The sequence below is a fragment of the Cibotium barometz genome, chromosome 42 (assembly GCF_041138505.1).
Source record: "Cibotium barometz isolate CiBa-2024 chromosome 42, ASM4113850v1, whole genome shotgun sequence".
Lineage (NCBI taxonomy): Eukaryota > Viridiplantae > Streptophyta > Polypodiopsida > Cyatheales > Cibotiaceae > Cibotium > Cibotium barometz.
In genome coordinates, this window is record NC_141087.1 from 38,739,199 (window position 1) to 38,766,472 (window position 27,274).

Here is a 27,274-nt window from a genome sequence, read left to right on the forward strand (position 1 = left end):
TTGTGATAGAACAACATGATATATAAAGTCATCTGCATATGGTGTATGCCCACACAGAGCCTATATAAAGCAGCTCACTCTTGCTTACATAGCCACATCAAAGCACTTACCTTACATCCCATTGTTCAACACAATAGAACATTCAGCACAATTGTTCAGCACTAAACAATAGTGCATTCTTTGTGGTGGTATCTTTCAAATGAGGGCAAAAGATTTACTGCGCATATGAACATTCAAAAAGCAAGCAATATTGCTGCCTGGTGATATCATTAGCACTAGATCAGCTATACTTGAATCATCATCCCACCAAGCTGTAGTCATTAGAGTACACGAAGCTCCGCAAGAAAAGATGCACAAAGGTCCAAAAAAAGCAAGTGTGACCCTTGAGTCCTTTGCAGGTCCAGCAAGTACTTGCCCTCCTTGGTTTTGTACAACTGCAGAATCACAAACACTCAGCCAGTCATGCCTTTCAATAAGATGATTTCAAAGCTCAAAAATGAGGCTTTGTCAGGATTCTCACACACCTGTACCTCAAACTTGACTGCCTCATAATCATCTCTTGTTTTGACATGATCCATTTCTGCACCCACAAAGTGGTTCTCCTGCAATGTTCTTGAACCCATACGAGTGTCGGGAATGTCTTGAAGAGAAAACTGGTCTCGCTTGTCCTTAGGAAGAGGGGGACACCAACGGCATTTCATATTGTAATGTCCAATCTTTTTCCAGCAAACATTCAGCTCCTGCAAGGCCTTCAAGACCTCTGCCATGATCTCCCTTGGATGTGCATGTGACTGGTGAGAGAAAAAAAGTAAAATGGATCCTGATGTTAAAGTCTCCTCCCTATGAGTGGTATAGACAGTGGCTGCTTATTTCTTACTAATAAAAACCGTAATGTGCACAGATTTCAGAGCCATCAGCAGCAAGAGGTGATGGGTTATGCTTATAGCTTACCTGAAGACCCAAGGCCCATTTTCTCTCAGCCTGGAATCGAGGTAGCCTGTTGCCGACCCTACCACTGTCATGCATTCTCATGGTAGAAGAGCCCACCTGATCTACAGCCCTGAATTTTGACCAGTCCGCCTGCAAAGAAGTGTGATTTTCATTATATGACTATACAAAAGATATTCTCTTTAAGGGCCTGCCTTTGTTGGAGAGAGAGAGAGAGAGAGAGAGAAATGAAATGAAATGAAATGAAATGATATATTAACGTCTTCAAAAGGCCAAAATGACCTATGAGACCAAAAAGGTTACAACAATTGGTGGATCTGATACAATGTCTGTGTAAGGAAAGCTAAAAACAACTAAACAACTAACTGAAACTGAAACAACTATGAGGAAAAGTACGGTACCAGGAACGCCTAATGGATAACATCTAGGAGGAAAACTCCAGCAACAAAGGTAAGCATCATACACATCACTATCCAAAGATGTCTCTCATCGGTCGATGGCGGATATCCTCAATGTCCTCCATGGTGAGTACTCTGACTGGACGTCTCCCATGCCGTGCTAGTATGATCCTGATCCTCTGTTGTAGTCTCCGCCGGTGTCGAGATGGGCCTCTCATCTTGGGGCGCCTGGACCGCCCCAGCTCTATAGCCCGATCAATCAGTGTACCTCTGGTGCGGCTGTACTCTGGGGCTAGCTGCAATGCCTGCTGACCTGACTGCTCAATCTCTGGTCGAAAGAAATCGTGAAGGAAAAAGTCACACGCCATACCTCATTGGCCATTGTAGGGCTACCCCCCCCAGCTCAACCACACAGAGAGAGAGACAGAGAGAGAGAAAGAGAGAGAAATCGTGAAGGAAAAAGTCACACGCCATACCTCATTGGCCATTGTAGGGCTACCCCCCCCAGCTCAACCACACAGAGAGAGAGAGAGAGAGAGAGAGAGAGAGAGAGAGAGAGAGAGAAATGAAATGAAATGAAATGATATATTAACGTCTCTAAGAGGCCATAATGGCCTATGAGACCAAAACTGAGAGTACATCTGAAGTTGGTGTCTCATCAAAGAGAACAACTAAATGAGACTAAAAAGTACAATAAACTGATTGTCCTACAGTTATAAGAACAGAACTGTAAGACTCCGAGATGATACTAAGTAGAAAATACTGGAAAATACTGGAAACTGTATATCAGGTAGATCCATGTATGCTGATCAGTTGAAGTGTTGCCCTCTCCTTAGATCAAGTGTCTCCGCCATGGGGCTGTCTAGAATGGAGAGGTCGTAGAAGCGAGGTAGGCGCCTCCGATGCCGAGCAATAATGGCTCTGATCTGGCGATGGTGAGGATGCCGTGGTCGGGGTCCTGGTGGGCGTGGCTGACGAGCACGACATAAGATAGCTGCTCTATCTGTGGTGACTCCCTGGGAGCATGGTCGGTGCCCTGATGGCCCAATGGAGGAGGTATCAGGAGGTGTGCGGGCTGGGTTGCTAGTGCTGGTGCTGGTGCCGAAGAAATTTGTCAGGGTCCTCTGTCTAGGTGCATCATGGCTCGGCCTCCTGTCTGTCTGCCAAGAGGGTCTCTCTGTGTCTCCTGAGCTCAAGTAGAAACAATCCTAGGCATCTCTAATCCTCAAACTCCATGACCCTGCGTAACGGCCCAAAACCCTCGGAAGAGGCAGTGATATCTCCCTCGGATCTCATAATCGACTGTACATCGGCAAATGTAGTGTTCCTCTGTCTGCTGACAAATGCGGTCATCCAAGATCTGATGCACATATCGCCCTATCTCAATCCGCAACTGGTGTGATGAGGTCTGGATCTGTCCAATGGCACAACGTATCCCATGTGATAGGTGTACATCCATGTACGCCAGGCGGGTGATAAAATCATCTAGTGAGAGGTGTAGAAAATGGCTCTTGTAATGAGCCATTTTCGTGCCTAAGGGCTCAAGGGGGCTAGTCCATGTCCTCTCTGTGTCCACTCTGATGATATCCATAATGATCACGCGGTTTTTGAGCGGGTGAGATCCAAAAATGGACAATCCAGACTGTACTGAAAGGGTGGTAGTGCCTCTATCCGCAAACCATGTAGGTCAAACCATGATCTCATCTGAGCGTACCAGCAATGAGTATCTCAATCCTCTACCAACTGTATGGATGAGGTCAATGCCAATCGGGAGTACCTTTGCTAAGGGAGCTCCCATAGTCGCTATAAAAAGGTAACTGCCTGGAATAGGGCCTCGGTTACTACTGGTGGGGCACCCAACTCAAACCGAACAATCTCATGTGGTACTGCTGATTTGGTCCGAATCATGCGGGCAATCATCATAATCAGTGGTCTCTCCATTTGCCTCCATCCCTCATCTGTCCCTCTCTGAGATCTGTGATGTATACTAGGCCCCCAAATTGGAGCTCCGTACAGGAGGGTCGGTGTGACAAGCGTATCAAATAGCCACAATTTGGTGCGTGGCTCCTGAAACTCTATGTGTGCACACTGCCTCTCAAGTGCCCCCAAGGCTGCATGCCCTCGAGCTAATCTAGCTGCTGCTGCCTCCTTCAGGGAGAAACGCGGTCCTATGAAAGTAACTCCCAAGTAGACATATGACCTAACGTACTCTACCGGCTCCCCTCGAAAAATTAACTGAGGCTCTGATCTCGTCACCCATGCCTGTGTGGTGTTAAACACCATAACCTTGGTTTTCCCAAGGTTCACTGTTAGATCTCTATCCGCACAAAAAGCCTGTAATGCATCCAGGTGTCTCTGTAATCCCTCCGGAGAGTCTGAGATTAGAACAATATCATCAGCATATAACAAGATGGGTATCAACACCCCTGCCAGGCATGCCCCTCGGCCTCCCAATCTGTCTACATAATCAGAGACCGCATCAATGTACAGTCCAAAGAGGGAGGGTGGACGATAGTGGGCATCCCTGCTTCACCCCTATCGTGCTGGTCACCCTATCAAATAGTCCGCCTAGAGCTCGGACTCTACTTGTCACAGACTCAGACACAGCATATATCCCCCACTGCATATCCTCGGGTACCTCAATGTCATGCAATCTGTGCATAAGCCTCGCACGTGGTATGGTATCGAAGGCTTTGCGGAAGTTCACAAAGCAGCAGTATATCCTTCTCTTCTGTGCCCTGCCCTCTTCAATAAGTGCCCGAAGTGTCAATATGTGATCCAAGGTAGTGAATCCTCTCCTGAAGCCAGCCTGTCCATGTGCTTGATGGCCATGCCTCTCTGCCCATCGGCTCAGCTCCGACTCCAATATAGAGCCATATAGTTTGGCCAAGTAATGACCAATCATGATCGTCTTGTAGTTGCCTGGTACCATGGGGTCCCCACTCTTAAAGAGTGATACAATGATATGCTCTATCCAGCTTGTCGGGAAACCCTCACAAATGGCACGATTAAACACATGTACGATGAGCGGAGCCAAAGTGTCTCGTGCATATGAGAACGTGCATATGAGAAGTGCTCTCCAACTAGCCCATCATGATCCTGTGCCTTTCCATTCTGTAACCTATCTATCGCATCTAGCACCATCCGCATAGTAAAAAAGGTGCTGCTAGCCGGTCTAGCTCCCAATGGAGGGGGGATGGGGGGCTGTCCTGGTGCATCATATAGCTCTCTAGCATAAGTATGCCATGCCTCAGGTGCAGTAATCGAAGTACCAGGCTGTCTCTCCTGAAACATCTTCCATGCCCTCTTGCTGTCCTTCCCCAGGAAGAGTTGGTAGATCTCCTCCTCTAGCTTAGCCAGATAGGCTTGTTTCTTCCTCTGCACAAGGCGCCGAAAGATCATCCTGGTCTGTCTATGCGTGTGAGACCCAATGGCAATCTCACGCTGTAGCTGTGCTCGTGTCTCACGACACTCATCATCATACCAATTGTTCTGTGGGGCAGTGCTGCAGGGGTGGGTGGAAGGGATCATAGTGCAGGGAAACGCATATGAGGCGGATGCATGTAGTACACCTGCCAATCCTCTCGTGATCTCGTCCAGAGGGATATGCGGGTCTAAAGCGAACAAGCCATTAGATATTGCATCTCGGTAAACTCCAACTGTCTCACGTGTAAACTGATATCTCGGGTACCTAGGTAGATGAGTGGCTGGCCCATCTCTCCCTCTACTAGTGTGAAACTCAGGTATGCATGATCGGCTGCTATGCCAATGGGCATACTCGAAATCGTGAAACCCCGCACATCAGGTATCAATGAAGGAGATCCCATCAAGTAGTCCACTGTGCTCACTGCCCCTTTAGAGTTCCAGTGTGTAACAGCATTTGATCCTTGCCATCTCAATAAGCCATTGTATATGACCAACCCATGTGCACTCCCGAGTGTGAGAAAATGCCTACCATAATCTGTAATCTCCCCCTCATCCTGTGCTGATCTCTGCAACCCTACATCCTCTGCCGTGATCTCCCAGTACATAGCCTCTTGAGTATCATACAGCTCTGTCTGCTCTGTGCCTATACATGCATTAGTCTCCCAATAGTAATGTCTCCCATGCTGGCAAACCTCATGATATCATCATATAGTGGTATATAGGGCGACTCTCCTGATGGTGCAAACCTGGAGTGGGCTCGGGGAAATTAGCATACCGCCACATATAGCTCGCGGAGCCCCTCTCTGCATATTCGGACCCACATTGTACCTCGCATCTGCATCTCTATGTACCACATGTATTTTGTCACGAAGCTCCTCCCTGTAAAGTATTGCCATTCCTCCAGATCCTCTGGTACCTCCCACTGTGCATGGCTGAGGGCGGAAAACTAATTCCCATCTATAACCCCGTACATCAGAAAGCCTCTTGTTTGTGCACTGATGGGTCTCCGTATACATAGCAATATCACTGTGTCTGAAAGTATCCTCAAAGTATCCTCCATGTGTTCTAAGGGCTCCGTTGCAATTCCACACCGTGAATCGCAAGGTCTCATAGGCCGCGCACCGTCAAGCGGGCCTCCTCTCCGTAATGATGACTTGGCCATCTCTATATACCACCCATTTCCCTTCTTTCCTTGCCTCAACACGCGGCATGTGTTCCTTCCGGTGTGCTATCTGTGCCGGTGTAAGGTCCTCATCCAAATAAATCTTTTCCCCCTTAAGGGCCATCCTTTTGGAGAGGAAGGCCTTCTTCTTCTCTCCAAGTCACCAAACCTGATATCAATATCTTCGCCCTGGTTTCATCTCTGCCTACTCGCCATGCTCTGGTAATGGGTACATCAGTGGCTCCAATTTTTGTTGCAAGAGCTTTTGCATCCTCTTGGGGATTTCCCTTATCTTCCCACCCAACTACACGTACATGTAAGGCACATGCCCATCTCTTGGCTTCCTCTTCCAATGCAGCATTCATCACCTCTACTTTATTGACTGGTGTATCCTTCTGTTTTTTTACTACTTCAATCCATGGGTTGACTTCCTCAATTTGTTTCTTTGTGGCACTCGCAATTTCAGCCCATGAATGCATTTCCTTCTCACCTGCAGCCACTTTTGCCTTACATGATTCCAAAGTGTTTTGCATTTCTGTGATGTCTTTTTCGCGGTCAGCCATACATGTCTTCAAAGTGCCTTCGTATGATGCAGCTTTTGTGCCAATCTCTCAGAGCACGTCATCCTTCCATTTCTGCATCTCTTTTTTCATTTCCGTGTGCATCAAGGCTTGGGCTAATTCCATCTCAACCCGTACTTGGGCTTGCATTTCTCCCTTCAATTGGACATATATCTCTTCCTTCAGCGTTTCGTATATCACTTTCCTTTGGGCATGCATCTGCTCGGTCCATTCCTTTTCACGATCTTGTCGCATGGTGTTCATCTCTGCCCTTATGTGAAGCTGTATCTCCTCATAAAGGGCCTCATCTCATCGGGCCATCTTCGTAATCCTTCGTCAGCCAGGGGACATGATTCCTTCCCTCAGTCTTCTGCGGTAGGCATTTGGTGCCTTCGTGGGGGTGTGAAAGGTTGTCTCACCATCCTGTCCCCCCTCTAGGGGTTGAGACATGTTTTCCCCTACTAGTTGCTGCCTTGGGGGTCTGAGCAAGGGTGGGTGGGAAAAGGGCAGCGAGGCAGCCTACAGAGGTGCGCACAGAGGCGGGCAGAGGCGGGCAGAGCTGAGCAGCAAGGCAGCCTACAGAGGTGCGCACGGAGGCGGGCAGAGGCGTGCAGGTGGGTGCGCATAGAGCAGAGGCGCACAGGTCATCTCAATAGGCGCACTTCTCAGCGAGCGCACAGGTCATCTCAACAGGCGAGCGCACAGGTGTGTGTGTGTGTGTGTGTGTGTGTGTGTGTGTGTGTGTGTGTGTGTGTGTGAGAGAGAGAGAGAGAGAGAGAGAGAGAGAGAGAGAGAGAGAGAGAAAGAAAGAAAGATATATTAAGCGTCTACTAAAGACCCAATGGGCCTATAAGACCAAAGTGGTACAATAATGTCCATGGCATATCTCATCATGGAATCAGAGAGAGAGAGAAAGAAAGAAAGAAAGAAAGAAAGATTTTATTAACGTCTTCCAAAAGACCAAACTCGGCCTATGAGACAAATCGGAGTACCTGTATGGGGTATCCTCTGTCATCCCAACAAAATGGAAAAGTACTGAATAAAAAAAGCTGAATCTGGGTGTGCAGGGGATGGAGCTCTATTACTAGGAGAATGCAAAGCTATATGCATGGAGTATACAATCATGATATGCAACCTAGCTAGCTCCATCCTGTACCATACTGGGGGTATAAAATGGTATACATCAGTGAAGGGGGTGTCCACAGCTCCCTGAAGAACATGCCTGGGTGTGCTCTGAAGCGAGCTAGTCGCTCCGCACCCTCTCTGTGAAACTGAGCTCTGATCTCTGTCATCTCTCCCTGGTATAGGCGTGGTGTCCGAAAGCCAGGTGTCCTCTGTCTCCTGCGGGCTCTAAGTGTCTCTGCTCTCTGGAGAGTAATTCCCTGCCGTGTAGGGACTGGGAGGGGTATGGATCTCTGAAAAAATGTAGTAATCTGTGTCTGTCGCCCCCCCTCTGGAGCTGTCTGAGCCTGTAATAATGTCTCTCTGTGGCGCTGTATGTCTAGAATGTATCTCCCCAGTATGCGCTGGTCTGCTGTCTCAAAGATCTGGCATAGGGAATGTGGCTCTCTGAATAAAATGGGATATCTCTCTCTGATGGCTGTATATGCTCTACATCTGCATACATAATGCTCCTCACTCTCCACCTCCTCTCTGCACAATCTGCATACCCTCTCCTCTCGGGGGATCCGTGCTGCTCTGCCAGTCTCAATCTCCAATCGGTGTGATGAAACTCTGAGCTGACCAATAGCCACTCGGGAGCCGTGTGGTAAAAAGCCCTCCATGTATCTAGGCCTCTCTATAAATCCATCATCAGTGATACTCATGAAGTGATCTCTGTAGTATAGCATCTTCGGTGGAAGAGGCTGTGCAGGTGATATCCATGTCTCTCGTGTATAGAGCTGCCATAGATCCTGTCTCAATACTCTGTTCCTCTCACTATGAGAGAGACGGATATGTCGTGCATCCCTGTCATACTGGAATGGTGGTAGATGATCCATGTCTAGGCCATGCTGTGAGAACCAATGTGTGACCTGTGCATACCATGATCCTCTGTCTCCTGCCTCAGCCAACTGTCTAGATGCCTGAAAAGCTCTGTATGATAATCTGTCCTGTGGCATCTCTCTGAATCGGTCTAGCAGGCATATAGTCTGAAATATGGCCTCTACCATCATAGGAGGCGCAGCAAACTCTGCTCGGATAATGTCATGAGGTACTGACGGTTTGCTGCGTATCATGCGTGCCATCATGAGGGCCTGTGGTCTCTCTATCTGTGTCCACCAATGGGTAGCAAGGCCTGGCGCCCATACTGCTGCTCAATAGACCCGAAGGGTCTAAGACAAAAAAGTAGTACGATGAATCCATGATAATACGAAGTCATGGTCACCACGGCCGGATATTAGGTTATGTAGAAAGAAGCTTTGCATTAATAAATAAAAATAAATTTTCCCCAAAAAGAAACTCTAAAATAAAAGCTGGCTACCTATGCTGTGAATATGAGAATGTAATACAACGTAACCATGTGGCTAAAACCCTGTGATGTGGTACAAGTGCTATACAGAGATGAAAGACATGGCCCCTATTAATGAAGAGAGGGAATCACTATGTTGGAGTTGTGTCAGTGACATCGTCTGGGCTCTGAATCACCGCCCGGGGTGGGGCATGTCTGTGTCGCTGAAGGATCTCTTGGATGTGGAGCTGCTTCATGGAAGGCCGCCTAGATCTGGTGGGAAACTAAAGCGCACCACCAAGGGATACATAAGAGGTGCATGCACCAGCATCGAAGGCATTGCACTATCACTTGATGGGCATCTACCAAAGATAGGAGATGCCACTGACCCGCCTCGCAAGAATCATTAAAATGGTTCCTCAGCTCATTCTTGGGGCATTCCTTTCCATCTAGTCCTGTTCATTAAGTCTTTTCCATTGAGTGTTGTAGTCACTTGTTATTCCATCCTGTGTGTTGTCCTACTCACTATGACCACTAATGGACATGCGCGGTACAGTAAAGGGCATGTAACACCTTGGGAGTAATACGAGTAATGTTTACAGTATTCTCGCCATTGTGCTATGCTCATATACCCATGGCCGACCAATGAGTAGTGAGTAAGACCCCTTGACTTCAAGGAGCTGAACACCCACAAAATCAAGCAAGAATGGGGTTCCTTGGATTACTAGTGACGCCTTTCACTGGGCCTATAGGCGTCACCTCCCATTGATCGGCCATCTGCACACAGAAGTTTGCTGGTCTTGTTACTTGGAACCCCACTGCACAGAGTGAATTCTAGCATTAGGTTTACCCCAGGGCCGCCATCAACAATCACACCGAAAAGTGAGGTGCCATCAATCTCAACAGAGAGGTGGGGGCTTCAGTAATCAGTAAGGGAAGGGTTGGTGCCCTTGATACCCATGCAACCGGCAATGTGTGCGCCTATAGGAAGTGGGAACCCACCATTGTGGAACTGCACCACTATAATTGGGAGGCTTACCGTCAAGCTGCTCGAGGAGTGCACTAAGGTGTTGTCGGACACTCGGGCTAATCTGGAGATCAAAGAGATTCACCGCCATCTTATTCCCTTTGAGTCTTCCACAGAGAAGGGTGGAAGATGTGGTTTGGATTGCAAAGAGGGAGAGAGGTAGGTGGTTTGTCCACGATACAGAGGGATGGTTGTACAAATCCTTGAAGGCTTGCAAGAAGGAATGGTCTATGATTGTGTTAGGAAGTGAAAGATTGGTATTATTGGGCTCATCCTGTGGATTGGTTGGTTCTTCTGGCATGGCCCTCTTTTATGCACGGGTGGCCACAATGGCTGATGGTGGATCCACCTGAATGGTTGGTGTGGGTGTAACGGACACACTACGGGTGGGGAGGGAAGGGTTGTGTGCAGCAGAGAAAGTGGACGGTGGGGTTCCTATTGAAACCATGTGGGTGGCTAGAACTGTTTGGAATGTAAAGTTGGTTGAAGTGGACGCCTGTTGTTTGAAGCAATCCCGGGTGTAATGATCCTTGGATTCTGGACAGTGCCTACAGGGTGGAAGGGGGCACCAGCTTTGGTAGTGGCCATACTCCCCACATCTGCAGGAGAGGACGGCGCGATTACGGGGTGGGAGAGGGTGAGTTGGACGGTTCATGGGGGTTGCCCCATAGTGGCTGGTGTAGGGGGGTTTGAGAATGAGTAGTGAAAGGTAGGTCACCTCAGGAGTACGTTGGCAAAGGGGAGGTGTGGCAATGTGGAAGGTTGGTGGAACTGTAAGAGAAGCAGCGGCATAATGGGCAGGGTTAAGGGTTGTTGAGGCAGGGTGTGGAGCTTGTTGCTAATGAAGTTGATGATATCCCTTCAGATAGTAACAGTCGACAAGCAGTCGGCCAGTCCATGAGTTGTTCTCAAGCCTATATAAGGCTTATGTGCTCATTGTTTCATTCATTCACTCCCTCTTGGGTGTGGGTCTAGACATAGGACTAGGGTTAGGGTGTTCTACCTTTTCCAGAAGGCAGCCCATGGCTGCAAAGGATTTATGTACCTTTTTGTACCATATGAAATACTGAATTTCCAGCTCTCTCTCTCTCTCTCTACTCTCCCTTCTGTCTGCGTTTTTGCATCAGCATGTTCTAGATGGTGTTTAGGGCTGAAAGAAGACTCTTAGAGCTTCCGCATGTAACATTATCCATCATGTAAGGAGCCAGAGGTCAACCCCTTTGGGGCTGACCGAGCGCCTTAGCCATGCACATACATTCAGCCTAACGGTGAGGACAAGCTCTAGCTGTCCCATCTGCCGGCAAATGAAGCATTGGCTTGGAAGGCCGGAGTACTCAACTCTCTGCGCAGAATAGGATCTCCCTTGAGGCAAGGAAACGATATGGCATGAGGGACTGACTTCAGAGAGGCTATGCAGATACGAAGGGATGGAATCCCGGCACTCCGAGCTAGAACCAAAGCGGCAATGGGGGGGGGTTCCATCACTCTCCCAATAACAACACCTATCACCGGAAGGTATTCCCCCCTGAGACCAAGAAAACAAACTATCATGGGAAAGCCTGAGACGCCAGCCAGAGGGTCAAACATTGGGTTGAGGCCATGCTGCCACCTCGCAACGAAGGCCTAGGCCGTAAGCAGTGCAACAGGGCTCAACTGCATGACTCTGTCCGATGTTGCAAGTGAATCAAACTCAACCTAGTAGTAACCACGCCCCAAGGGATGAATATCGGTGATCTTTCCAAGCTCGCCAAGAAAGCTTGCCTATAACAGATCCCTAAGCTATCCACGCGCCGGGCGGCTACCCACAATCTTGCACACCAAGGTGGAGGGCTCCATAGATGCCACTGTCGAAGCGAGGAGCTTAAAGTCTGCTTCTGAGAAAGAAAGGCAGGGGACGGTGGCCTCGGTCGTGGATGACGGAGTGGCTACCATGGAGTCCTCCTGGAGGTTCGAAGACCAGAAGTTGCCGAATCTTGCCTAAAAGAGAACTACCCGAAAGCTGACAGCACCTAGCCAGGGAGACGAAGAAGAGGATAGGGTCCCTTTCCTTTTGCACCAATCGACCTTTTCTTGCTCCGAGAAATCCCCACATCACCGCTACAATTTGTTTCCACCCACTACACCGAGGCTTTTCACTGCTTTTGCACCGGTCGACCGTTTCCCTTCCACCATCTCCTCTATGAATCCATCTGCCTCTGTTGCCACCAATTTCAGGCTCAGCTCAACAAGCCTCAAATTGTATCATTCACTTGGCCTTCTACCCATTTCCTCACCTACTTCCTGCAACTGCCCCCCACTACGCTTTCCTTATTGCCACCACCCCACTAGCCTCACCGTTCTTCTCCCGCGGCGTCCCGCATCCAACTTCGGGTTCAACAGGATCTACCAGCCTCATCCTGCCACCGCACCACCCCCTCCGCTCCCTCTCCATTCCACTCCACTTCCATTTCCACCCCAAGGGTCTCTGTTGGCGCGACACCATCCGGCTGCCTACCATCCTCGCCTCCAGCGGTCTCCACTAGAGTTGTGTGACCAAGTGGTACAGCACAACAGGGAGCTCATCTCCTTACGAGCCCAAGCAGCGGACTTAGATTCCCTTCACGAATCTCTCTGCCCTCTCCATTCACTTCTCACTGGTTTTCAAACCTCTTCATCAACTAGGGTACCCAATCAGCTAGCACTCAGAGTTTTCCTCCAGCATGCAGAGGGCACTTAGTTTTTTTTTTTCATTGTACATACCATCTTTCATTATGTCAATGTTTTCTATCATTGTACCTACCATCCTTCATGATGTATTGACAATATAGTGCAAATTTACATTCAGTAACAATTTATCAATTCACTATGTTTTTTTATTATCTTCCTCACCAAGGACAGTGAGCACTCTAGTGGTGGGCAACCTGCAGCCACTAAGGGTGCCCACACAGGACTGTTCCGGCGAGACCATCCCAAGCTGCCATACTGGATCATCCCGGGCCTGGATGTCCCTGCTAGACCATTCTGTTGGATCATCCTGGACTAGACAATTCCAGGGCATTCGGCAGACCATCCAAAAACTAAAGTGCACCAGCAACAAATACATGAGAGGTGCATGCACCAGCATTGAAAGCACCGTACTGTCACCCGATGAGAACCTACCAAAGGAAGGAGATGCCACCGACTCCACCGCCTCACAAGAATCATTAAAAATGGTTCCTCGGCTCATTCTTGGGGCATTCTTTTACATCTAGTCCTATTCATTGAGTCTTGTCCATTGAGTGTTGTAGTCACTTTCCCTTCCTCCACTGAATGATCCTTGACAATAGCCTTTAGGGCTTCCATTTCTGCCCGGAGTTCCCCTATCACTGGGGCGGCCTCTGGCATTGCCTGTTGTTACGTTTGGGTCTCTTTCACCATCTGAATCTCCTCTTGGTGGCTCATATTTGCCTCTAGGTCTTCAATCTTGTTATTCTTGCCTTGTAACTCCTTGCACAGGCCTTCCAACTATTTTTCATCTTGGTTCAAGACCGTGTCCAGCACCTTCTTCTGCTCTCCCATCGCCTTCTTGGTGTTGTCCTCCACAGTCTTGTTGCTGCCTTGGGGGTGGGTGCGATAAGGGAGGCAGAGAGAGTGGGAACAGCGCAGACAGTGTGAACAAGGCACAGCAGGCAGCGCAGCACAATGCACGTCAGCGCAGCGAACAGGCACATGGCAGCGCAAACAGGGCCCAGTGCACGGCAGGGCACAGCGAACAGCGTACGCAGCAGGGCAGCCACTAGCGTGAACCACGCACCAGGGCGGGGGGGAGGGGTTGGGGGAGGAGTTAGAAAGAAAGAAAGAAAGATATATTAACATCTCTTAAAGGCTGAGAGAGAGAGAGAGAGAGAGAGTAAGAAAGTTGTATTAACGTCTTCAAAAGGCCAAAATGACCTATGAGACCAAAAGGTTACATCATATCCATGAGGTACATCATCTTGGGTACAAAATAGTAATAAAGAAAGATAACAAAAAATCTAGAACTTTAAAATCTGATCTAGGTACATGAGCAGAGAGCTCTCATATCACCCTAATACATCCCTCATGGGCCGCTGTGACATGGTGCTCAAGGTGGTAAAACTGAGCTGGCGCGAGAAGGTCCTGCGATGATGGGAGATGATGGCCCAGATCTTCCTGTGGTGGCGTGGCCGTGGGCGAGGGCCATGGGGTCTAGGGCGTCGAGCTCTGCATAGCTCAGTGGCTCTATCGAGTGTCACACCTCTTGGCCGAGCTCCTACACTAGCCTGTGGTCTGGGTATGATGGGTGGATCGGCCCTCGGAGTGCTGGTATGGAAGAAGTCGGTGAGAGCTCTTTGTGCTGGTCCTCGAGCAAGTACAGCTGATCTGGATCTCACTAAGGACTCCCTGTGTCTACGGAGCTCTAGAAGAAAAAGTCCCAGGCATCAGTCCATGATCCTGGAAAGTGGTCCGAACCCAGCTTGGAAGAGGCAGTGGAACCTCCCCCAGGGCATCGGCATATGTAATGGTCCTCTGTCTCGGGCTCTGTGTGACAGAGCTGGCATATCCTGTCCTCTGGTGTGGCCGCCCTAGGCCCATATCTAGCAGTCTCCACTCTCAGCTGGTGGGACGAGGTGCGGATTTGGCCGATCGCACATCTCACCCCAAAGGATAGGTGTATGTCCATGTAGCATGGACGGATGCTAAACCCATCCTCTGTCAGGCATAGGAGGTGATCTCTATAGAAGGCCATCTTCGTCCCCAGTGGACAACTAGGTGAACTCCATGTCCTCTGAGTATCCAGTCAGACAATGTCCTTCCTGATGACCCTGTTCCGCTCTATGCGGCTAAGAGCAAATGACGGGGCCTCTATGCTGTACTGGAAGGGGGGGAGTGCCTCCATCTGCATACCGTGCATGCCAAACCAAGTGCCTACCTGTGCATACCAGCACTCTGTATCTCCCTCAAGTGTCAACTGTCTCAAGGACTCCAGGGCTAGCCGGGGGTATCTATCAAGTGGAAGCTCCCATAGCCTATGCCAGTATGTCACTGTCTGGAATAGAGCCTCTGTCACTATCGGTGCAGCGCCAATCTCTGCCCGCACAATCTCATGTGGCATTGATGGTTTACTCCTAATCATGCGTGAGATCATCGCCACTAGGGGCCTCCCCATCGGCTTCCACCCATCATATACCTCCTCTGTATCTGTCTTGGCCGGCTCTCTCCTCTGTCTCCTCCTATGGTATAAGCTAGGACCCCAGATGGGGATACCATACAGTAGTGCAGGTGTAACTAGAGTATCAAATAGCCAAAGCTTCGTCCTCGGCTCCTGAAACTGTATCTGTGAGCATTGCCTCTCTAGCGAGCCAAGGGCTGCATATCCCCTCGTCAATCTAGCATCGGCCGCCTTCCGCATCGAGAACTAAGGTCCAGCAAAAGTCATCCCAAGGTATACATATGAGGTAACATACTCCACAAGCTCTCCATTGTATGTAAACTGTACATATGAGGTAACATACTCCACAAGCTCTCCATTGTATGTAAACTGTACTGCAGATCTAGTTATCCACTGTGAGGAGGTGTTAAAGATCATGACCTTGGTCTTTCCAAGGTTCACAGTAAGGTCCCGGTCCTCGCAAAAGGCCCGTAATGCATCCAAATGCCTCTACAACCCCTCTGGTGAATCAGAAATAAGAACAATATCATCTGCATACAAGAGGATCGGTATCAAGACTCCTGCCAAATGTGCTCCTGGTCCTCCCTGTCTGTCTATGTAATCCGAGATCTCGTCAATGCATAGACCAAATAGAGTAGGAGACAAGGGGCAGCCCTGCTTCACCCCGATAGTGCTGTGTATGATCTCTGAGTCGCCTCCTGGAGCCCGTACTCTGCCTGTGAGACTGACTCATAGAGTGTAATGATCCCCCATAGCATCTCTGCTGGCACTCCCATATCCTGCAGTCTCTTGATCAGTCTGGCCCGTGGGACAGTATCAAAAGCTTTGCGGAAATCCACAAAGCAGTAGTATATCCATTGCCCGTGAGCTCTCCCCTCCTCAATGATCCCCCGTAGTGTAAAGATATGATCTAGTGTGGAGTGCCCTCTCCTGAAGCCTGCCTGCCCAGTGCTCTAAGTCTCTGCTCCTCGGACCATCTACTAAGCTCATGCTCCAAAATCAAACCATAAATCTTGGCCAAGGTGTGACCAATCATGATAGTCCTATAGTTGTTGGGGTCCACGGGGTCACCTGCTTTCAAGATAGGTACAATAGTATTCGATGACCAGCTGACGGGGAAGCCCTCACATAAAGCCCTGTTAAACATGTGAACCAGTAAAGGGGCTAGCGTGTCCCTAGGCATAAAATTAAGAGAGAGAGAGAGAGAGAGAGAGAGAGAGAGAGAGAGAGAATTGCAGACAAGGGATTCAAATAAAATTATCTTTTTCTGATAGAGCAAAAAATACTTACCCCTGATTCTATCAAATCACCTGCCAAATAGCCATTGGAAGTGCGGCACCGATTGTCCAGTATCAGATAGTACGTGACTGTCGCCTGTGCATAGTAAAAGTGTAGTTAAGGGCAATCAAGCTGCCAAAGATATGGTTTGACTCCACTGCAATCACTTATAGCAATTCACCTTATTTTGCACTCTATTTTGCAAGGAGTTCACAAGCTGGTTTCTGTCAAACCCAAGCCTTACAACTTCATGTAGAATGTCTTCATCTACCTGCAAGAATGTTCAAGAGAGAGAAGCTAAGACCTCAAACTCCCAAGGCAAAGAACTCTTGACAAGACATGCCAAACCAAGACAAGGGTAGATGACAAGAACAAACCCTCTTTGCCTGTTGAGTTGTATCTAGAGGGGGAACTGAAAGGTAACGGGGAAGACGAAACTGGAACCAAGGATGCTGCTTTATTTCAGGAATTGTGACTCGTTTCAGAGGATCTACAAGAAGCATTTGAGGGATCAAATCCCTTGCACCTGCAGACAAATGGCTTGGAAGGGTGTATATGCCACCCTAAAAACAAGATGACCATGACAAAAAAAGGTCAGTATTTGAACTGATTTGCAAAATGTTCCTTCATTCCATGTCATATTCCCAAGTGTATACAAAGATCCTATGATTGTCAATAGGCTCTTGCTTAAGTGGCCATCATATCACATGCTGCCTAGGAGGGGGCATGAGTTTGAACCCCAAAACCTACTTCATTCGTAGAGAAAAAAAGGATGCTGTGACTGGATATGACTGTCTTTACCTTGATCTTATTGAAAAGATTGGAAATATTTTCATCGTCAAAGGGCAAGCTTCCACAAAGAAGAGCATATAAGATAACACCACAGCTCCAAACGTCAACTTCTGGGCCCGCATACAACTTTCCGGAGATTACCTGAAGGTAGGTTGTTAACAAATTAAACCACAGCATCAGGTGTTATTAATCTAGCTTAGTTCAAAGCGTAAGCATCAATAATCGTATGATGATTAAAACTGTCAGAAAACAAATCTCACCTCCGGAGCAGCATAGTTGGGGCTTCCACAACTAGTTTTCAAGAAATGACCATCACGCATAACGTTACTGAGACCAAAATCCGCAATCTTCACATTGAACTTGGAGTCCAACAAGAGATTCTCTGGCTTTAGATCACGATGAACCACCATGTTTCTATGGCAGTACTCAACTCCAGAAATGATCTACATGAAGACCATCACGATGTTAAGATGTTTGCCCAAGTGGTTAGCTCACCACCCACCCAACAGGTCGTAAGTTCAAACCCCAACACCTTTTTTTTTTTTCTTTTTTTTAACCTTTTTCGTGTTTTCACAAAGCAGCAATTTTCATTAGAACTTGAATCCACTTGTAAAACCTTCCAGCATAAACACAATTTTTTAATGTTAGAATCAATTGGAACAACCATGCATCCAGAGTAAAGATTGAAGGGTTCGCTCCTCAGCGAGAGCTACTATTCCAAAGAATAAGCTGCATTAAGGGCCCCTATCGAAGGTGTAATGGGGCCCTTAAGTGTACAAATGACCAGTTGTAAGGGCTACAGTTCCCCCCTGGAGCCAACGAGAGATGACATCAAAGAGGCAGTGGTCAACACTTAAAGCCAACTGCCCAGTACGAGAGAAAAGTATAGACTCTAATTTCGAGTGAAGGTACAACGAAACAGTTTGCAGGTGTCATATATGTCTCTGATCTTTGGAAGTACCTCTCACTGGCTGCAGCTTTCACTGAAAAACATATGAGGTTTACTTTGACAAAAGGGGTGTTGTCATCATAGTTGCATTCCCTACTCGTACTCGACCTCGTAATCCATACGGTACTCTGTGTCACATACCATATGGGCCTTCCGTACACCATACAAAATGCACGAGCTTCTATATAAATTTTGAAGTTCTTGTTTGTCCTATAGATTATTAGCAGGCCTCTATTCCTCATCCATGCATCCCATATGCTTTCCCATACCGCCTGCACACATTATGTGCACACAGTTGTTTTCAATGTACCATATTTTATACTTAATAGTATTCAAACTAGAAAAAGAGGGGCATAATTAACGTACCTTATCAGTACTTTCTGTACTCGTATTGAACATGTATTTTACATATTGTACCTAGCGATTCTGACCACCTTGGTTGTCATCTTGCCAGCACTGGCAAGGTGGACACAAGAGGTCTCATCAGATGCACCAACCTGGGTCTGGGTGTCCTTTGCAGGCCACCTCCCAAACTACAAACAAGACTTTCAAAGGCTTCCCCTTGGCACAATTACCTGTTGCCTTTTTTATTACCATGACAACCAATAATTGAGCAACATTACCTACAAAGAAGCAAAAGGGGGTCCTCAACTAACGATTCATCATCCTTCCCCTCAAAGAAGTCTATGCGTCATTCTTCCCCACGCAATCACAGAGAGCAGGCTAGTGGTCCAGTGCTCACTGTTGGAAGAACCTCCTCCACTCCCACCTGCGAAGTTTCAATCCAATGTTGGGAAGGAGGGGAAAAGAGAAGAGGGAGGAGGTTGCCTCTTTTTGCTAGACCTTTTGAAGGGCCCCATTGCCCAAACAAATACTCCATTCTTTTCAGGGGCTCAATAAGCTGCAAGGAAGAGCTTGATGTATCCCTTTGTGCCTGCAAGAACAGGCAGATGCTAAGAGAGGCTACTAACATTAAGCAGGCTGCTTGGGACCGTTGTCCTGTATGCTCAGAGGACCATTAGCATGGCACTTGTGTTCTCATCTTCCTTTCCCCTCATCCCATCCACACCGTCTCCTCAGTGTTGTGTTTTTTACTGGCTATAAGAGTGTCCCATGGTCTTTCCCAGTCGAAGGACTCCATGGCAGCCACTCCACCTTCCTTAGCCGAGGTTGCCCTCAACTACCCATTCTCAGATTCAGACCTCCAGCTCTCATCTTCTTCAGTAACCTCTTTGGAGGCCCCCACCCTCATTTACAGATTTGCCGGACCTGGGGCCAGATTCATGATCTCCTGCAAGCCGGTACCTTGGAAACACAGCCGCAAAAAGGCACTTTGCCCATCGCGATTGAGGGGGGATTCTTCCTCAAAATCCTTTTTAGTTTTATGTATGTGTGTGTGGGTCTTGGGTCCTCTGCCCAGGTCGTCCCGAAAAAGATTTGTCATAAATATTGTGTGTATTTTTCTCTTTGTGTGCTTTGAGTCAGTTATCTTCAATAACATTCTGCTAAAAATCCCTTATCAAAGCAAGGCGGTGATATTGTGATTGTGAAACCAATATAGGACATGGACAACTAACTCCGAGTGTTACCTTGGCCTCATAAGTCGGAGTTGCGGATAAGCTACATGAACCTTTGAGCCATGCATGATAAGCTTCTCAGCCATGCTAGTGTTGAGCCTCGGAACCTGTTGAGGCCAAGCTCACCAGCCTCTGAACCAAGCTTATGAGCCTCTGAGCCAAGTTACATGAGCCTCTGAGCCTGCAACTAGAACATGCCAAGTTCGGACCAAAGTTGGAACATGTGTATTCCTGCCTAGTGAAAGTTCCTCATCACATTTCCACATGCGCTCTAAAGGAGGGTTTGTTGGGTATTTCGGAGCCTCGTGTGCATTTCCACCTCGTGTTTGTACATGTCCCGCCATACGTGTGTACCCATGTTTGTATATCCCGCCTTGTCCTATGTGTATTCACTTATGCGTACGTGTGTGTGAACCACTTCTTAGAGGGATCACAATAATATCTAGATATTTGTGTGTGATGACATAAGCAATGATGTCAAGAAGAGAACCTTTGTAATTATAAAAGGTACATGCACTTCATTGAAAGATTAACTCCTACAATCATCTATCACATCAATTTGTCAGGTACTCTTTCTCTCTCTATCCTTGTGTTTCTCTCTCTTCTGTCTATCTCATTGGCTGCTCCAATGCAGTAACCATGACTCCCATCTCTGAGCCTCCATAGTTGTGCTAACCCTAACCCTAATGAATCCTAGGGTTTCCTCCCAAAGAAGTCCTCCTCATTGGACCACACACATCACCATAGCGGTGTTAAGGAAAAGGGATTGCACGCATGGGGACAAAGTGGAACAGAGGCACAGTTCTCAAACCAGACTTGGAGTGGAATCAAAGGAGTGACAGGGTTTTCAGTCAAAGTATCAGAAGTCAAGCAATCAAAATACACAGTCAGTAGTCCAGGGAGGAAGGATGACAGGTTTCCAACCCATCATCAAGTTTAGCTGGAGGGAATGTCATGTGCACACACATGGACATGGCTAATCTTCTGCTAATCCCTGTATTGGCAGCAAGGTTAGGTTAGGATTAAGGTATCTGACAGGTTCTGACACGCAAAGTAGTCAACCAGGTGTTGGCCCCAAGTCATAAGCACCATACAAGGGAGTCAGCAGCATTAAGTAATATTTAAATGATTTTTGTGTCATCCTCTGCTGGCCGGGCTGACGAAAGGATATTCCCATGAGCCTATAAATAGCAAGGGCTAGTCAGTCATTACATCATCTGATCCCCAGCTAGGGGCAGGTCATAATCAATCCTTAGGCACTCTTTTGGTCAAGAATTCAGTCCACTTTGTAAGGCCAAAGGCCATGGAAGTTGTACAGTCAAGGGCATCTTTTTGTACCATTTCAATATACTAAAAATGCAGTTCATTTCTCTCTTCCCTCTGTTTTCTAATCATTGCTTTTGCTGTAGTGTTCCTAATCAGTAGACTTAGAACTGGATAAAGTACAGCAAGGCTTCCTCCATGCAACATAGAGAGGTTGTGAAGACATTGGAAGCGCACAGAGAGAACTAGGCGTGGATACACGGTGTGTTCAAGGCCTCGATCTCCTTCAGTTGCAGACAATTGTTTAGAAGCTGCCGGGGACATCACAAGCCCTTAATTTTTTGGGGCATGCAAGGCATGTTAATCTCCAGTGGACAGGCAGAGCGTGTTAACCCTAAGCATGCATATGGAGCATATGGGTCGTGCCCATATGGAATCCAAGGGCATGGCAAGATGTTTAGAACATCGGATGGCCCAAACGATGTTTTGATCCTCAGGCACGGCCCACAGGTTGTTTTGGATCTTGGGCAGAGCGCCCAGGGGAGATCCTGGGGAGATACGTTCTGAATCTCAGGTAGGGCCCGGTGGAGATCTTTGGACGGTACCTAATAGTACAAGAAAGCAGATGGGTGATTCTCCAAGTGCATCATGCACACCTGTGTGTTTGACTTTTATTTTTATTTATGTGACATGTTTCACTACATGTTGATGATTGTCCATGAGGCCGAGGACGCCTGATCACCCTATGGACATGTGTGCACACCTGTTTGGGCCTAAAGCAGTGATCTTATGGGTTTTGCACATGGTAAGTGTGTACACAATTTACAGATTTTAGTATTTTATTACTAAAGTTTGTGGTTGCAGGTTCACACTTAATAATTTAAAGCCAAGCAACTTATAAGCTATTCACATGGCATGAACCAGGCTCAGTTTTAAGACAGGTGGACAACTTATTAAATGAGCACCCATCTTTTTGACATGAAAAACACCCAGCAATAAGATTTATAAGACACTCCTATCCCATTTATCCCATTCACCATATGAAGAAGCCAACTGTCACATGCGGAAGCTCTAGGAGTCTTCTTTCAGCCCTAAACACCATCCTGGAACAACCTAATGCAAAACGCAAGCAAAAGGAGAGAGAGATAGCTGAGTTTCAATATATTCTATAGTACAAAAAGGAAGTACATCATGGCTAGCCCATGGCAGCCCCTCAAAAGGTGGAAAAGCTCCTACCTAACCTATTCTATGACCACATTCCCCAAGGAATGAGATGCTCAACAATGAGCTATGCAAATGCCTTAAATAGGCCTTGGAAGATTGGGTGGACTGGCTGACCTTCTGTCGGCCAGATCCCTGGACCCATAAATTATGTTTGCTGCAGCCACCAGTTCCTCTCCATCATTGCTGGCCAACACCCCTCCTGGTCCATTCCACCACATCTTCCTTGCCCATGAAGCTGCAGAGCTCCTAATCTGTTGTTTATGTGTTGCCCCGCACTGGATCAGCATGTACATGTGCATGCACATGACACCAGCCCCATTGTAAAGCAGTTATCACTGCTCTTCACTGAGAGCAGGTTGTTTTTACCATTCCTTATGGTTTTGAGATCGATTTCGGCCACTTTTGAGCAGCTTTGACTAGTGTTGGCTAGTCTGCTCAGCTTTGACCACCAGCATTTGATCCATGTTGACCAGACTTTGACTTGGGTGACCAACTTTGGAAGAGAGTTACATCAGCATTTGACCCACACACACAGGCACATCTTGCTTGTGGATTATTTGCGTAATTATCCTCCTAGGGCTAAAGAAAGGTAACTATGATGCTGCACAAAGGCTAGATGTCAAGAAAAATTCTAAGCTAATGACTGATGCTGTCTTTTGAATAAAAATGACAAGGAGAGGTATTAAGTACTGGTTGATACCTGCTGAAAAAAACGTTGGGCATCCTCCTCATTCAAACGACCCTTTTCGACTATGTAATCAAACAACTCTCCAGAGTTCACATACTCCATAAGGAAGAAGATATCTGTGTCAGTTTCTATGACTTCATAGAGCCGTATTATGTGAGGGTGCATGAATAGCCTCAGAATTTTGATCTCTCGTCTCACTAGGGCATAAAAACACAAGAACCAAAAGTCATTTTTACAAGCTTCAATAAATGTTTGATCAAAAGACTCCTCTTTTCTCTTGAATTAATTAAAAGCTTATGTGAGTAAGTACATCCTTAAGGGCCTAAATAACAAGCATTAAGAATGGTAACAAAGCATTTACAATTGTGGAACTGTACTACAGTTAATCGACCAAGACAATCTCAAATATCCAACATTCAAGTCATGTGGGTTAAGCTTAAATTCACATGCCTCTTCAGATGCATGGTCCAACTAATTCCGCATGTTTATACAACCTTGGCCCTTCGGCTACTTATATTTAATCCATATAATTAAACAGCCTCGGCCCTTAGGCTACTCTTGAATACTGTTTACTCTTGACCAAGTTACATGTACCACTAAACTGCCCATGAAGGACAGACAAAGGTATTAAAATGCAAAGTCTATAAAGGGTAAGCGATTCAAGTTGAAGCAATGGAGTTTGGCCTAAGAGAGTGGAAAATCGACGAGAGAAACCAGCATTGGTTGAAGTAATGAAGCCTGGGGGAAACAAGGCTAGAAACGTGTTCAAAATGGGCCTTTACATGAGTACAAGGTTGGGCTAAGGGATGGGACTGTAAAAGTGAACCTCCAAGAGGTAATTATAAAAATAAGAACTTCGAAAGTCTCTGGATGAAGGTGTGGGCAAAGGACCATGATATAATGCTGATAAGAGCTTCTAGGGGCAAGTGGTCAGAATTCAGAAGCCTGGTCGGCCAGCCTCCATCCTAAAAGCATAATCCGGTCAAAACTTGCCACCTTGGCTGCCATTCTCTGCCAGCCCTTCCCCTGGTCATGCAACCATCCAGTGCCCTGCATACGCTGCTCCTCTTTTGGCCTCTTTGGTTCCTTTACCCTGCTTTATGGTACCTTGCTGCATGGCCCAGGTTGGGGTTCGCCATCCTATCTTTCTTCTATAATAGGGCTCACAATGCTGGGCCTGACAAAGATGTTCTTTACAGACCAAACCCCTTAAGAGCACAGCATGTATCCAAGGTCACCATGAAACGGTTCATTGCTGAAACGGTAGATCGAAACGATATATGCATGACAGGACGAAAATATATTGCTATAATGTCACCATTGAAGAAAGGAGAGCAAAAGAGACATAAAAGAAGGGAAGTGAAAGGCTTAAAAATATAGAGAGAGGCTAAACCATAGAAAAAATCACAACTTTTTGTTCCACATGAAACAAAATGGTTTCAGTGATGCGCACGAAACGTTTCAACACCGAAACGTGAAACGAGTTTCAAGGCCACCGAAACGAGTTTCATGGTGACCATGCATGTATCGCATCATAACGATGGTGCTGCATGGTACATTAAGCTTCCCCAAAGGGCCAGAATGCGAAGCCAAGTGGCTCCCAGCCCTTTGCAACCCACCCAATTCAGATATATAGAAGGCCTAGGTGCCATTCTTTTGCAAACACTGATCCTGGTGTGGGTTACAAACTCTACGTAGTACACAGAATACATTAAATATGCAAGTTTTATGGTAGAGTGGAGAGTACACAGCTGAGCAAAGACTATAATTGTACCTTTTTCCTCCATGTCCACATTCTTGCTGATCTTTCGCTTGTTTAAAATTTTGATTGCGACTTTGCAACCAGTTATCACATGCTCTGCCAGCTTAACTTTTCCAAAAGAACCGATCCCAAGAGTCTTTCCTAATTTGTAGCCGTGTAAACACGAATCTGAACTGCCGTGCATGCTGCCTCCTCCTCTCATACCACCCAGGCCATCCATTATGGACTCAAATTTTGAATGAGTTTGAGTATTAAAATGCAAGTTATATTTGTGTCATCCTTTTGGATTGAGCTAAAACCAACAGTCTTGACACAGTCACACATGTGGCTCTAAACTCCTCGTGATTCTGGTTTTAGCAAGTCACCAGGCATAGTCTGATAACAAAAAACAAAGGCAAAGACGATGTATAAATGAGTATGTCATGTTTGACGGTCTATCATGACAAGAATCCATGTGCACTTGAAAGCCTGATTTATATACATCACACAATTCACACCTTGAGTTATGAAATCATCAAACACCCCACTGCCAGTTCATTATTTCAATGTGCCCCATTCAAACTATTTCAACAAGTCCTCTTCAAACATCAGAGAACAATCAAGGGATCAACAAGAAGCAGCGACAAAGATACAAATGCAAAAGAACATGTCATAATGACCTGATAAAAATGCAGAAGAACATGTCATAATGACCTGATCATCAGACTGAAGGAACATAGCATAATGATATGATGACGTGATAAGCATGAAGGAACATATGATGATGTGATGAGTATGAAGGAGCAAATGATGTTGATATGATGATGTGATGTATATGAAAGAACATATCATGATCTTATGGACTGATGGTAAGCCATCAATATGATGTCATGATATGATGGTAAAATCTTACGGTGATGGTAAAAACCATCATAGGGGAGCAATAGCATGAAAACCCAAAATTGATAAGGTTAAAATTGTCCCAGAAAGTTTCATGAAAGCTCCAACAGGTCGACATTTAGAGAAAAATAGAGAAAAATAGAGAAAAATAGAGGAAAATGATGGGAAACCATGTGTAAAACCCAAACAAACCCAAACTAGGGTTTTAGAATTGGATAATTTGATTTAATCAGCGTGATTTGAATCGAAAACGAAATTTAAATTTATACTAGTGGCAGCAGCCGCTGTAATTTCGATTAAGGTAAGTTAAGGTTTACCTGAACGGGAAAGTTTGGGAGAGCTCAGAGAGCTTCTGAACTCGAATTCGCATTCTGCAGCGAGTGCAAGGGAAAGACTGCGATTGCCATGTCAGGCTTCAGCTCTTCCTCGCACGTGCTGGAAAAGTACTCGCACGTGCCAAAAGAACCTTTTGTCTTATTCATCTGCACTTAAGAAGTCATTTGCCCTAACAAGGACAATCACTTGTGCATTATTGAAGTTTAGGGTTGTCCTAACAAGGACAATCACTTGTGCATTATTGAAGCTTACGGGAGCAAGCTATGGGGTCCAAAATATTGCCCCAATGGGTCCAAAATTTCATGTCCCCCGACATTGTTTGCGGCATGGCCCCATATAAATCACCAAGTCACAAAGAAGTTTGGCAAGAATTATCCAAACATGGCTACCTCGCTTGCTGCCCGAGCCTTGTGGTTCCGACGAGTTTGATCTTGCAACGTTTCACACCCCTGCCTCATGTCATAGTTAACCTAACCACTTCCCACATGATAGCTACCCTTCTTTCAATTTTAAAGTCTGTATTTATTATAATCTTCCGAATAGGTAGCGAACAACGAAATGGGACTAGGAGCACGGAAAGCACCCTATAGACACCCCTGCATGTTTGTGAATGTTTATGAACAAGGCCGGCAAGGAAAGCACCCTATACACACCCCCTACGTGTTTGTGAATGTTTAGGAACAAGGCCTAAGACCAAGATTTATATTAAAGAACCTTAATGTGCTTCGTTCTAGCATGATATACTGGGTTACTGGCTAACTGTATGCTACTCATGTTGTCACAATATATGACAATTGCCCTATCCACGGGCTCTCCCATGTCACCAAGTAGCTTCTAAAACTAAGCTACCTCACAAGCTGCCATAGCAGCACCCCTGTACTCTGCCTCTGTACTCTGACAAGACAACTGTTGGCTGCTTCTTACTGCTCCAACTCACAACAGCACTCCCAAATGAGAACATAAAACCATTGGTAGATCTCATGTCTACAATACTACCAGCCCAATCAGCATCTGTGTACCCATGCAATTGTATCTATGTACCAGCCTCATAGAAAAGTCCATAATCAACTATGGACTTTATGTACCTGAGGATCCATCTAGCTGCATCCAAGTGTGGCTTCCTAGGGGCCTACATAAATTTACTCACAAGTCTAATAGCATAGCTCAAGTCTGGCCTTGTAATGGTCATGTAGATCAAACTACCCACTATGTACCTGTATATGTAGTGGGGCCCTCCAAAAGCTCACCTGTATCTATGGAAAGCTTTGTGTTCTGCTCCAATAGCATTGAAATAGGTTTACAGCATGTTATACCATACTTGGACAATATGTCCAAGCCATACTACCTCTACAATAGCAAAATTCCATAAGGTGATCTCACCACCTCTATGCCCAAGAAATACCACAG

General features: G+C 46.6%; 1 protein-coding gene across 3 annotated transcripts; it reads right to left on the reverse strand.

The window, feature by feature from the left end:
- On the reverse strand, positions 1-26,086 carry LOC147614458 (SNF1-related protein kinase catalytic subunit alpha KIN10-like). 3 transcript variants are annotated; one of them, XM_086780988.1, is made up of 12 exons: positions 25,849-25,974; positions 25,150-25,228; positions 24,665-25,027; positions 22,903-23,087; positions 17,450-17,632; positions 17,199-17,330; positions 16,775-16,960; positions 16,579-16,668; positions 16,410-16,493; positions 952-1,080; positions 525-791; positions 1-434 (listed from the first exon to the last, which is right to left on the reverse strand). In XM_086780988.1, the coding sequence occupies exons 3-12, from the start codon at positions 24,870-24,872 to the stop codon at positions 321-323; spliced, it is 1,578 nt and encodes a 525-aa protein (XP_086637114.1). In that variant the 5' UTR covers positions 24,873-25,027; positions 25,150-25,228; positions 25,849-25,974; the 3' UTR covers positions 1-320. The 3 variants fall into 3 exon arrangements, with proteins under 3 accessions (XP_086637114.1, XP_086637113.1, XP_086637115.1); XM_086780987.1 differs by lacking the exon at positions 25,150-25,228 and having other exon boundaries at positions 25,849-26,086; XM_086780989.1 differs by lacking the exons at positions 24,665-25,027; positions 25,150-25,228 and having other exon boundaries at positions 25,849-25,995.
- Between the last annotated feature and the right edge of the window lie 1,188 nt (positions 26,087-27,274).

Coding starts and splice junctions, on each gene's coding strand:
- LOC147614458 (XM_086780987.1), bottom strand. CDS start 24,872: ATGGATGGCCTGGGTGGTATGAGAGGAGGAGGCAGCATGCACGGCAGT. Junction 1,081..16,409: donor GTGATTTGATAGAATCAGGG/GTAAGTATTTTT, acceptor ACTTCTTTGCAG/GCGGACTGGTCAAAATTCAG. Junction 792..951: donor AATGGGCCTTGGGTCTTCAG/GTAAGCTATAAG, acceptor TTCTCTCACCAG/TCACATGCACATCCAAGGGA.